Source organism: Schistocerca americana, chromosome 3, assembly GCF_021461395.2.
Source record: "Schistocerca americana isolate TAMUIC-IGC-003095 chromosome 3, iqSchAmer2.1, whole genome shotgun sequence".
Lineage (NCBI taxonomy): Eukaryota > Metazoa > Arthropoda > Insecta > Orthoptera > Acrididae > Schistocerca > Schistocerca americana.
The window spans coordinates 553890772-553904635 of NC_060121.1; the positions used below are offsets into that span (position 1 = coordinate 553890772).

General features: G+C 42.8%; 1 protein-coding gene across 1 annotated transcript in view; it reads left to right on the forward strand.

Annotated features, from left to right (window-relative positions):
• The first annotated feature begins 2056 nt into the window (after positions 1 to 2056).
• The window catches only part of LOC124605720 (G1/S-specific cyclin-D2-like), a 58454-nt gene continuing 46646 nt past the window's right edge, over positions 2057 to 13864 (forward strand). The window contains exon 1 of the mRNA XM_047137595.1: positions 2057 to 2523. Coding sequence (XP_046993551.1) covers positions 2329 to 2523 — 195 coding nt within the window. The 5' untranslated portion in view covers positions 2057 to 2328. The remainder of the gene's footprint in view (positions 2524 to 13864) is intronic.

Consider the following 13864-nt stretch of genomic DNA (forward strand, 5'->3'; position numbering starts at 1 on the left):
CTACTATCAGTCACACTGTATTTACCCAGTTCCTGGGGGTCATAAATCAGCTTCTTAGGCAGTTTTTGTGCAGTATCATTATAACAAACGACGTCTTACATAAAGATCGCTTAATGGATGGGGGTATAGTGGATCGATAAGGACTTCTAATGCAGTGCCAATATACCGACGTTACCAACTGCAGTCGATTCCAGCGACATAAACCATTAACGTATTTACTATTTCTCGTGCTTTTCTCGGTTTGTACCTTATGTGAATACATCTGGCTACTGCTCCTCGAACTGTGTACGATAAAATCGCAGCATCTTACCTACAGCATACTGGGATATTCATTCACACGTAACGTTATCAAAGAACGTTCACGCAACAACAAAGAAAATCAGTCAGTGAAAATGCGTTACTACACAGGACACTTAGGCCATAGAGAACGCGAAAGTTCCGGAAGAGCAGTTCAACACTGAAAGGATCAATTAATCAAATAAATGAAAAACGCATGTAGTAGATTAACATTTTAGCTGTGTGTCTTGCGCCTTATCTTGTTCCAACATTGAAAGGATCGGTGGGAACGTATGTAGTAAACTAATATTTTAGCAGTATGACTTACGCCATTGTCTTGTTCTCGGTGTTGAGTAGTCCGCGTTTTTTTTTTTCCAAATATTCAAAGTGCGCACAAAACTAGTTTACTATCCCATCTCGTGACCACTGCTGCTCCACTTGTTCACATGTGCTCCGCAGCCCCTTCTGTTTCTAGCTATATTGAATAATGACACGCCGAAACTTCCCATTACGGGAAACGGACTATAGAAATGTGATGGCTCACTGTCATACAGGTTATTCTAAAGGGAATAATGAATTCTGCAGATATATCCAGTTTCTGAAAATAAATGAAAAACTAAAGTAGTTTTAGGGACTACAAGAGACAGGTATTGTATAAGCCTGTGGTGGCGTACGTGCAAAGTTTAAAAACGTGTAACGTAGTTGCGACAGTTGAATGAGAGCACTGTAACGTCCTTAGTTGAATATCTCGCTACCCCTCAACTATTCGTGTCACAATGAATCATATGTTTTCGTGAACAAACGACGCAGTAATTATCTGACTTGTTCGTCCACGAAAAAAAAAAACAAGGTAGCACTCACCTCATTTCAACTCGTACTTCGAAGAATTGCCTTGTCGAGTTTTCAAAGAGCAAAAACTATAAATGAATCCTCTAGAAACAGACTGCGCGCAATTCATCCCGTTATATTAACACCAAGACACATTGATACATAAAATAACACAAGACTACTCATTTCCAAGTAACGTTAATATTTTGTAACGGTGCATTATGTGTATCACATCGCAAATGTAGCGAAATTAAAGACGTAAGCGCAGACGTATTACGTAAGCGCAAGACCGAATTTTATAGGCCACGACTCGCTTATATCTCGGACTAGCGCAATTGAGTCGAGGACTCGCACAATTTCAATATTACTTACTTTGTTGCACACCTACCGCGGTGGAACATCGCGGAGACCGTGTTCTAGGAGGTGGGAGACAAAGGAGCATAAAAATTAGATTTTCTGACATAAAAAGGGTAGTGAGCAAACACAGAAAGTGGTTTTCTTTTGATTTCGGTATCTCGGCGATATATCAGTACTCGTCCAAGAAACGCAAATTTGAGGACATTCTCAAACGCGCTGCTCTCGAGGCAGCTGGAACTCTTCTGAGGAGCCTGCACGAGAGCCGAGTTGCCCCATCGGAGGGAGAGACGTCCGGATCACGGAGGGGGAAGTGGAGGGGGGCAAATTCCAAGCACCAAATTTCTCGTCAGATCTTACTGAAAGAACGGTTTATTGGCAGATGGATATTAGTGGGTTTAAAATGAGGATATTGGCTTAATTTGTGCGTAAGTGAAGGCTAAATTTCGAAAATTTTCGAAATAAGTGTTTGCGGAACGAGTAGTAGCGGCGTGCGGCCGCCCGGGAAGGGTGGGGAGTGGTGGGGACAGCAGGAAGCCCCCTCCAGCGCGCTGGCCGCCAGCGGAGGAATCCCGCTGGTTATTCTGGCCTGGTCGCTCGCCAGGTTCGGAAGTGTCAGTGAGCTGTACCACGACTTCCCGAGATCACGGTCAGCTGTTCGCAGTAAGCCGACTCGAGCGCACAGTTGTGGGGCGCTCCTTGGCAGCTGACCCGCTCTCGAAAACTGTCTAATCTGCGTCTACGGGACGCATCTGTCTCCTTAATTTTATAGATCCCAAACCGGCGAACCCCTTGGATATTGCTCCTTTCATTCCTCGTTCGTTGAAGTGCACTGGGAATTTGGAAAAGTGCGTGTGATAGCAGTCCATTATGGATTTATTGTGTTCGGAGAATGAACGTGAGTGTAGAGCCTACGCCGACCAAGTGATTCTTAAGGACGATCGCGTACTAGAAGGGCTATTACGGACGGAAGAGCGATATACGCCGTCTACTTCTTATTTCAGAACGGTGCAGAAGGAAATTACGTCGGAAATGCGAGACATCGTCGCCGATTGGATGCTCGAGGTGAGTGAGCTAGTCATGCAAGGTACTTGTCTAACGTACTGTCGTCTTGTATGTTCTCACTGTAGGCAACAGTTTGATCATTTACTAATCTGCAGTACATACGTGCTAAAGTGAACAGTAGTGCATGGGCGAGTTTTATCATAACAATGTAATATCATTATCGTTCATACAAACTGCTGATATCATTATCGTTCTTACTAATGGCGCAGGCGAAACTTACATAGTTGCCGATGTACATGATGACGTAAGTGTGAGAACATTCGTAGATGAGATTATTTCGAATTGAGGACTGAAATGTGTAATAAACTGCACTTAATCCTATGCTCATCAATACTTGTACCTTCTCGATAATCTTGCCTTCGCTAGCTGAAACTACGTCCATCAGTACGTCGTCTCTGGTAGATTCCATCCGAATCGGTCATATGATTTCGAAGCCAACAGGGAAGCCACTTTTGGCATATTTCCAGATTGCATGTAGAATTGATAGTCATGTTCTTTGCTGGACAGCGAGTGTCGTTAGTCTTAAAAAAAAAAATTGTCCATGACGAAGATGTCTTATTTTCTTGGAATCATTTCCACATCACGAAACTAATCTCTCACGTCTAATTGTGACAGACTACTGTATGAGTGAGAAACCAACATTTTCACGCCTCACTAGTGACGTGTACGTATGGTTGCTACACTTGACATTTAAATTTATTCATGTTATATGGATGTTGTTTGAGATTGCGACTGTATTACAAGGTTATGTGGAATAGTTTATACTTCTGCAGTCACTAATAAAATATTAGTAAAAGGTGACTGCAGCAGTAGAAATTATTCCATATAAACTTGTCATTGTCGCAATAAGGTACGATGGCGGTGATTTGGCATTTATGGTTGCCAGCTGTTCCGTGGTTACATGTGTAGTAACAACATCCAAGTATACTTTCGGTATGTAAATGAGACTTTTACTACTTTCGGATGCTTTCAACCTGAGCGTTAAGTCCAGGTAGTCTTCCTTCTAAGTGATAAGCGGTAGGTCGACTTCGCGATTTCTCGGTGGTGCATTGATATTACAAATTCGCACTTAATTTTGAAGAACCCTTTCGTAAGTAGTATGTTGCTAACGAGAATTTTACGTAAGAACACGCAGGAAACCGCCTTCGTTCTGTTGACACCTTATAGTCGTTTTCTTAAATTAAACACATTACTTGCTTAGCCACAAATGTAACTGTTGTCAAATGAGTGTCGGTTGTTAATAATTGATGTCTTTGTATTAAAAGTTGGTTCATTTCAATATAGACGACAGGTGGAATAATGTGTTGCCTACGAAGGCGACTTGGAAGTTTGTGGTCTGAATTAAGCGTAGCGTTAATCGAACGCCTTCGTGTATGAAGTATCGAACGTGTTAAGTGTTGAAAATACATAGACGTAGGATTCTCACACAAGCTTTCATGTGTTCCTGTATACATCCTCCAGACGTGCAAGTTGTGTAATAAATAATATATTTATGGTGACTTTTCTGATCATCAGGGTAACAGTGGGGCGTACAAATAGCGACTTCTGTTGACGAGCAACACGGCTATTTTTTCGATTCTTTGTGTAGAACTTCGCTGCGCCGTGGCACCGATTCTTGAAAAATGCTCCGGAGAAAGAGGCCTGTTACAGGTTAACAGTGAAGTTGAACAGTTTCTTGGCCAATGGTTGTCAACGATCTTGGTGACATTTGAGGTATGTGTGGTGTACCGATGTTGCTGCAAAACACTGGGATAAATATGTAAACGCTAAGGATTCGCTTCGTCACCGTTCAAAGGCATTACATGCTCTCTCGCAGACAGTGAATAATATTCGGTGCCTAAACGGTATTCGAATCTACCGCGATGTGTACGGGATTCTTGTCTTGGTGGTATAAGTAAGCACGGAGCCTTAATTTACTGCAGACACGACTGGTGTCTCGCGACAAGGATCACGGTTACACCTGTTTTTCTCTGTTGGGGGCGAGGTGCCGAGTGCAGCTGCACCGGCCGGCGGCGGGCTATGACTGGGCTGCTGGACGCACGTCCGTCTGAGAGGCCGAGTATGCGTGTGCGTGTGTGTGTGCGTATGTGAGAGCCGGGCGGCTCCGGATTAGCCCCCACGCACGCACATCTGTCCCCGCGCCATGAATGGGAGACGCTGTTGTGTGTCGGCCGGAAGTTTTATCTCGCGACACACCAAATCTTCGGTCGGTTCGATTCCCAGTCGTGTTTACAGGTGATACCGAATGAAAGAACGGATTGTGGGCACCGGGAAAAGGTCTGGGCTGCCGCCGACGAGGACCGTGGGGAGTGGGACTTCTTAACTGAGGAGTTGCCGCCGTCTGGCACCTCTCCGCCCTTGACTCCCGAGTGAATCTCTTTAGTAAAGAAGCAGGTCCGTAGGTGTCTTCTGTTGCTGAGCTCATACCGATTTCATTTCGCTCAACTAATGCGACTCCATATTCAGTACTATTGAAACAGAGAATAAAGCGACTACCATTATGTACCCCCTGAAGATTGTCGAAACCTCAGCTGTGCTAGATGTCATATGGCAAGTGCAGGACAGGCTTAGGGAACAAAGTGTCTCTCTGAGACGTTAGGAATATGGTTAAAGGAGTCTTGTGACTGTATACATCTCCAGCCAGACATCTGCAAGCCCCAGTCGCGTAGTGAATGCCAGAAGATATCTGACCATAGTCATCTGCAGGAGAAAAAAGTGAGTCTCCCACTCAATCTGGAAACTAGAGTACACAGTTTTTATCCATTGCAAATTTCTCATGCACTCCTAGAAGTGAATGGATAACCGTCTTATTATTTGGAATGTAATAATTTTATGTCGCCCTATAAAATTTAGTTCTTGTGCCATGGCACACGTGGAAAACGATCACCTCATTTATACCAAAATTAGCAACGTTAGAATCTTGTCTCTCCCAACCCGCCCGACCCCGGATAAATTTCTGCTGGCGCCTTGTACGAGTATCTGACCCACGTTTCGTAGAGCCTTCACTACACTGAAAAATAACTGTACAATATTTATTTCCAGATCTGTCGCTGGTGTTCTATTTCTCGTCCATATGTTTTTAAAGTTCTCTTCGTATGATTCATGTTGGTTCCGAAGCTCGCTGTAGAAATGCGCATAAGAACAGTTGCTTCATTTTGTCATTGTCGTTTTCTGTTGCTGCAATATGCAGGTTTGATCTTGCACGAAATCATCACATACGAAACTGAATCGTACACAGATGAGCGGTGAAGTTATACTAGTCTAAAAACACTTGGAATACGTTACTTCCACGATGCCCCCATTGCATTATTGTCGTTCCAATTCTAATTTCAGCCCATTCCTGTTTGCCAATAACAGGAATCCACTCGACTTTACGAATTATTTTGACACCCATCTACCTGTGCTGCGTGAAACTAGAGTATTAATTAAGACTTCGGTTTTATATTTATTTTACGTATATTTTTTTCCTATTAAACAAAAACAGGCGCCAGATTTTGTTCATGTGCTAATTCCATCAGTTTGTTAGAACACATAAGGCGTAATTACTATGAAAATAACACTGGTGAAGTTCTTTGTTTCTACTATACCTGTGTTATCTGACTATAATATTATGAAGATATGAAATTCTTATTGTGCTATGTGTACTACAAGCGAGCTATGAGATGTGATAATTGTGGTGTCTTTTGCAGAAATTGGTATCTGTTGTAACTTAAGCCATTTCTATAACAGTGCGGTAGCGTTCTCGCTTCCCACGCCCGGGTTCGATTCCCGGCGGGGTCAGGGATTTTCTCTGCCTCGTGATGGCTGGGTGTTGTGTGATGTCCTTAGGTTAGTTAGGTTTAAGTAGTTCTAAGTTCTAGGGGACTGATGACCATAGATGTTAAGTCCCATAGTGCTCAGAGCCATTTGAACCATTTCTATAACAGTACACCAAGAAATTTTCAGAGGAAGGAATAAACAAAATTGATGTTCGTTTGATATACTGTAAGAAACATGTCAATATGCACGATGACTAATGGAGGCGAAATGTTGCTTATTTCGTTTTTTGGCAGATATCTGGTTTCCCTTTACATTCACGCAAGAGCGATGAGGTGATTAATCACAGTTCATTATTACAATATTCCACCTAATTGAGAACGGTCAGAGTAAGCTTTTTAGCTTCGAAAAATTGATCTCCCAGCAAACGACGGAATTCTAAAAAATAATTATCAAGCTAATCAAAGTATTACAGGAATTTCGGATTCGAAAAGGCCGTTTTGTGCTTAGGATGGAATGTTATCGCTAATAAACGTCAGCCGTCCTTTGTCCTGCATACTCGCTGATCCCGCTCGTTCTTCACTGCTTAGTTTCGGGTGCACACGATTATTCGTCACCATAAAGTTTTCAGGAGACATACGTTTAAGTGCTTTATATTTCAGAGATTAGTTAACAACCCTTCGCTGCTAGATTTCTTCGTGGTCCATATGTAGTCGTCAGTATTTCTATCAGTTGCAACTAAATGCATAGATGTAGTCTTGGTTCTGCTACTATTCTTACAGTTCCGATACTGGAGGAGGGCTCATATATTAAGGGAGAGATTACTTTACTTTTAACTACTGGAAAGAAAATCATTCACCATTTCTCTCTACTACAACTTCTGTTACATCTCTTCAACTATAGGTCACTTTAAAAAAATTCGTAAAAGATGAATTTGTCTCATAGGCGCTTAGGTTTCGCAGCGTGGGTTATGAAAGGAAAGTCACCTCGTTGCTATGCGAAATGAGCAAACATTTTGACTGTACTATAATTACCGCAAATTACTCTCTCAGTAAAAAGGCCCTATTATTAATGCCCGTAAAACGCTTTGGTTCGTCTGAATCTTTCTGCAAACCAGCATGATGTGACTTGCCTAACATAACAGGGATTTTCAGCATTGTAGTGTCAAGAGTTAATCTTCTATGCCTTCTGGATCGAACTGATTTGATCTTGCTAGCTAAGGCCGTTATTAAAGATCTTGGGCATACTTCGACTTCCTTAAAATGTATAAAAGTACCGCTGTATACCATCAAAAGATTTTGTAAAAGATATTTGAAAATGTTAGTAATGTATTTGAATACTGGTGTCCTCTACCTTAGACATACACAAAAGTACTCATTTAATAGCATTATAATCCTGTTCTAGTCACCATGTCAAATGATATCTTTCTGGAGGAGAGTAGTTTGTTTAATAACTATATTACAAGCAATTCGAAAGCTGAAATTTTATCGCGATCTTTGAAAACAGCAGAATGTGAAACATTTCTTTTGGAAGAAGGGTGTTTTCGTAAGTTGCCCGACGACAAACAATGGTGCAGCAGATCCGCTCATCATTTTAAAACAGATGAACTTGATCCGCGCCTTCTCTGTTGACACGTGCCTGGCGCCAACAATGTGTCCGGCGATGGGGGAAATACGAGTGTTGATCACGAGGCGACAGCGTGTCTGCAGAGGAGCCACGCACCACGGGAACTGGCGGGGGAAGAGTTGCGAACAACTGTCCTCTTTTCTTCCTTTTTCGCCACTGCATTTCGCTCTGAATACTGGTTCCGCAATGAGCTGAATTTCGAATGTCGCGCTTCTTCACAATGTATGGACGTATTTCTCAGGCACCTACTTTGTCAGGAGGTGACGGAGGTCCCGTCGCGTCGTGCAGAGACGGGTGCAGCTGCACTCCATCCTTGATTAGGTGTTGAATTAGCCAAACATTCGATCTTCTTGCCACACAGTATCCTAGAGGTCCTAATCTTATCAGTTTAATTTAAAGAAAAATTAATAAAAAGACTGAGCTGATTTCACTTCCCACGCCGAGATGCACTATTTTCTTCGTTAGCTTATTGATACATGTTCCATGGTCTTAAAGAGTTTTCAGTTTCACTAAAGCTGTGATATCATGATAAGCTTGTGGTTAGTTGTCTTGCCGACTGAGGTGGCGCAGTGTATAATAAATACTCTAGGATGGTATTTAGGAGGGGCGAGCTTGATTCTGGTTCAAGTTTTGTGTGGTTTACCAAACAAAGTCTGACAAAAACCGGGATGATTCCTTCACATAAGGATCATCTGCTTCCGAGATGCATTCTTAGCCACCTCCAGCTTCCGATCTTGTCTCTAATTATGTCGACGGGACGTCAAACCATAAAGTTACTTCAAGATCGACGCAGCTCTTCCGCTGGTACTGAACGTCATTATCTCAAATGATCCCTTGAAAGAAAGGCGCGACTAGATTATTCTGCTGGCATTTTTATTGCCGATTGTAATTTGATCATGCTCAGAATGGGCGTTAAACCCTTAATTGTACTAAACGTTCCGAGAGAAAATCCAACTTATACTATTAGCATAGTAAAAAACACACGCACGCACAACCACACACGAGACAGATTGAGAGAAACACTGATTACATCTTTCCCTCCATTTCACTGTTCACTTTCTTTGCTCTGCGCATCATATCAAGGCATCAGGAGAAACCTTTCAAAAAAATGGTTCAAATGGATCTGAGCACTATGGGACTTGACTGCTGTGGTCATCAGTCCTCTAGAACTTACAACTGCTTAAACCTAACCTAAAGACATCACACACATCCATGCCCGAGGCAGGATTCGAACCTGCCATCGTAGCGGTCGCGCGGTTCCAGACTGTAGCGCCTAGAACCGCACGGCTACTCCGGCCGGTGAGAAACCTTTCATTCTTTCCCATTTTGGACACCTTAAGAAGCTAATGTTTGAACACAGACGTATTCCTTTGTTTTATGGGACACATCAATAGCTCAGGCAGAATCCGTGTTTACTATTTAATTTCAAGCACGCGACTTTATTGTAGTTTGTTGTTGTGGTCTTCAGTCCTGAGACTGGTTTGGTGCAGCTCTTCATGCTACTCTATCCTGTGCAACCTTCTTCATCTCCCAGTACCTACTGCAGCCTACATCCTTCTGAATCTGCTTAGTGTATTCATCTCTTGGTCTCCCTCTACGATTTTTACCCTCCACGCTGCCCTCCAATACTAAATTGGTGACCCCTCGATGTCTCAGAACTTGTCCTACCAACCGATCCCTTCTTCTAGTCAAGTTGTGCCACAAACTTCTCTTCTCCCCAATTCGATTCAATACCTCCTCATTAGTTATGTGATCTACCCATCTAATCTTCAGCATTCTTCTGTAGCACCACGTTTCGAAAGCTTTTATTCTCTTCTTGTCTAAACTATTTATCGTCCACGTTTCAGTTCCATACATGGCTACACTCCATACAAATACTTTCAGAAACGACTTCCTGACACTTAAATCTATACTCGATGTTAACAAGTTTTTCTTCTTCAGAAACGCTTTCCTTGCCATTGCCAGTCTACATTTTATATCTTCTCTACTTCGACCATCATCAGTTATTTTGCTCCCCAAATAGCAAAACTCCTTTACTACTTTAAGGGTCTCATTTCCTAATCTAATTTCCTCAGCATCACCCACTTAATTCAACATCCTCGTTTTGCTTTTGTTGATGTTCATCTTATACCCTCCTTTCAAGACACTGTCCATTCCGTTCAACTGCTCTTCCAAGTCCTTTGCTGTCTCTGGCAGAATTACAATGTCATCGGCGAACCAATCAGCTTTATTTTAGTGCAACGGCCTGCCTTTCTTTAGTAATTCGTTTTGGCCCGGCCGTCTTGGGTGACCTTGCGTGTGGCAGAGCATATTGCTCCCAACTCTGCTACTTTCGCACATTCAGCAAGGGACTATGCTACTCTCCTTTTTTCTTCTCTTAACCACGCCCTTTTCTTACCCAAGTTCTTCGTTGAGAAGCCATTAGTAGCTCTCCTTATTTTCGGTCATTTTTTGTAATATTTGTCGTGTCTTTTGGTAACCGTGGCGCTTGCTAATGAAAATGATTTACCTTTCTTATGACTTTTCCAGTTTCGTAATTCATGCTTTTAGTTGGTTCTTCGCACTTACTGATAATGCTATATACAGCAGGATCTCTTAATTGTTTACAATGGCTTCGTACTTCCTTCCAGTCTGAACTTTAATCACAGATGATTCATTTTTTTTACATCGCCTTCACATCTTCTACGTCCTCTTTTGTTAACAAATGAAACTGAGGTGGCAGCAACTATATATCTGTCAAGTGAGCGCCTAATCGATAGAAAAATACAAGACGAAAAAGTATAAAAGGTATTTAAAATCGCAAAAGTAAACAGATCAGTTTTCGTAGCACAGATGAGAGGTGAAATATGACATACTGGTGGTTGCATCTGTTCGATTCGAACACCTATCCACTTTCCGTAATGTACACGGAAGATGTTTCACCTCTGCTGGTAGAAGCGCGTTCGCGGCCGATTGCATGCAGTGCCTGGCAATGGCGCCTATAGGCCACCCCTACCATCTGCCGTGCCACGGTGGCTGCAGCCACGCTAGGCGGCGCTGCATAGGCATCGGCGGCTTACATAGCAACAGCTGATTCTGCGGCGTGTCACCTGCACGTAATTTATGCCGGAATACATTTCAATAAGCAGGCCACTTGAATACGGCCTGAAAGAAACATTCCGCGATGCGAGGAAACACGCAGCTCTCGGCTGTCGTGTTTTGCCTATCAGATGTGGCCGTCGCTTCGCCTGGATCTGGTTGGCGACAGTGCAGTACGTCACTGCGGTCTCTCTCGTCTGTCACTTCCGCCGTCCCGCGCCACGAATCCCAGTTTGCCGCTGATGAGGCGGGCGTAACGAGCTCGGCGGGTTACCCGACCTTTATGTGCAGCTCCGGGCGGGCGCCTATAGTGACGTACCGTCTGGACTGCTTCATATACATGCGCTCTCCCGGGTATTGGGTTATTTGAAAGGACAAACTCCGCCGGCAGGGTATAAAAAACAATCTCTGGAGCACAAACAACGGGCGTATTTCCATATTCACGTCGTAAAGCCGTTTAACTGGCCTTTCAGGCTCTACGAGGAACGAAGTTATTATTTATTTTTCCTTCTGGGACCACTGACTTTCACGCTTTGTCTAGACCGGTCGGAATGTATATAAAATTCAACCCGAATTCGTATTTAAAGCAGAGGCGACTATTGTTCCTCTCACTACGTCGAAGAGCACCTAAACACTCTTTGGCGGCGTTCTGTGCAGTGGAGAGCACAAATCGCCGCCGCTTGATTGGCTACTTTAATCCGATTCGAAACGACGCGGAACATTCCATCACAGGATAAAGAATTTAGTTTTACAAAGACTTGTCTATCTTTTAACTACTGTCTGCTTTTTTGTCAGACTGTTGTTGTGATCTTCAGTCCGAAGACTGCTTCGATGCAGCTCCCCACGCTAATCTATCCCGTGCAAGCCTCTTCATCTCTGAATAACAGCTGCAGCCTACAACCATTTGTTGTATTCAAAGCTTGGTCTCCCTCTACATTTTTACCATCTCCCTTCCCCACACTTCATTACCAAATCGACGACCCTTATTGCCTCCGGATGTTTCGTGTCAATTGATCCCTTCTTTTAATCAAATCTTGGATATAAATTTCTTTTCTTCCCCGATTCGGGTCAGTACCTCCTCATTAGTTGCTCGATCTACCCATTTCCAACACAGAGTATATAAATTTAATTAAATTATTGCACAGACGTTCAAGAGCACAACACGCGCAAAAATTACGCGTTGTGTTTAATAAGTCACTGCGCTTTTCGAGTACTACGCAGTATATATTGCAGACCTATGTAATTTCATCCAATAGGAAATAAATATTCAATACGTGCCGGGAATGAAAGCTCAGCAACCCGTGCAGCGCTTCACACGATGACGCTACGAAAGGAAGTCTGTAAGCATACTGCTGTCATATAGGAACAGACACTGAATAGTTGCCAAATGATAAGCTGAGACTAGAAACGCCTATGGTGCCTAAATACATAAACCGATTTTTTTACGTTCTTTGTTGCTGGCGCCGTCATTTTGTGTCCCTCATGCTGACAAAACGTTCTCGAGCGAAAGCTTCTTACTGCCGTTGTTGGCGCAATAAATGATAGCTGTGGACTGCAAATTTGGCATCGTTGTACGTTTGGAATCTTGTTTAAAAATTATGAGTGAACATAGGTCACAACAGGTCGCAGTGACAAGGAGACAGAAAACCGCACTTTCTTAAAAAAAATTTATAATAATATAGCGTAAGTAAAGCACAGGCAGCTTTATGAATGCTCTCTTTCTAAACTGTATTGTAATGCACGATATTTGCCACCCCAGTAGCAACATGCTTATGGAGTCTTTCACCCCGCTGCACTAGCGCATGTTAGGATATCAGTCTTGTGAAAGAAGCTTCTGATCGATAAACTGCCAACGCTTTGCTTGACCAGGCACGGCTCTATCAATATAGATATCATAGTCTCACCGTGCCCCGTCCATAGTTCCTTTTTTTCCAGTTTGCATTGCTTACAGCTGCCCATACTTCATATTTAGTTCGTACAAGCGTGGCACATTATTGTGCTAATTACAGTCCTCATTTGATTCCTTTAATGTAAGTTGCTATTGCACCTTTGCTCGGAATTCCCAGCATGAAATGACGAGGTAGACTAACGCATTAACGTGTCAACATTGTTCCACACTCTAATCTAGAAAGCTAAACTTCGACGTCTGCAGATTCTGGACCACATTGCACAGTGTTGCTAAGAAGAATTTAAGACAGATTTCCAAAATCGTTTTGTCCATCAGTGTGCTAGTCACGAAAAATCAGCGCACTGTTGATGACAAAAATGATGTCTAGACTGGTACTTCAAATCAACAATTGACGTATGGTTTCGTCTTTCATTTGTATTAATACATTAATCTGACGCATCAGCAAGAAAGCCTGCTGCACCTTTTCCGTCTTGAGGCGAATTGTGTAATTAGGTGAAATAACGCTGATGCTAGTTCCTGTTGCATTTGTGGGACCAATGACTAATATTTCTAACTCAGTACGGTAACATTTAAAACCCTCCTAGTAGCATCCGAGATAACGAAGATGGTCAATTTTACATACTTATAGCTAAGAGGTATGGCGTTCTTAGTTGTGCTGCGTCGTGGACATGGTAGCAGGTAAGAGGCACCTGTTTATGGCCTCTAGGCATTTGCTCGGTAGCGACGCGTCTTATGTTTACGTCGACGCCTCAATAAAGTGGACATGGAATCTCGTCTGACTACATTCAGGGGAAAAGAGCAATTCCCGTCACATCTCCTTTTACTAGGCGTTCTTACTTTGCTTCTTCGCGACATTTGATGTGCTGCACCATCATGTCCGAAATATCAGAACATAGGTTATTCCGTGAATGTTACGCTATTTTCGTTCTGCAGCCAGCGCAGAAATTATGTTAACAAAATTGAAAAGTTCTC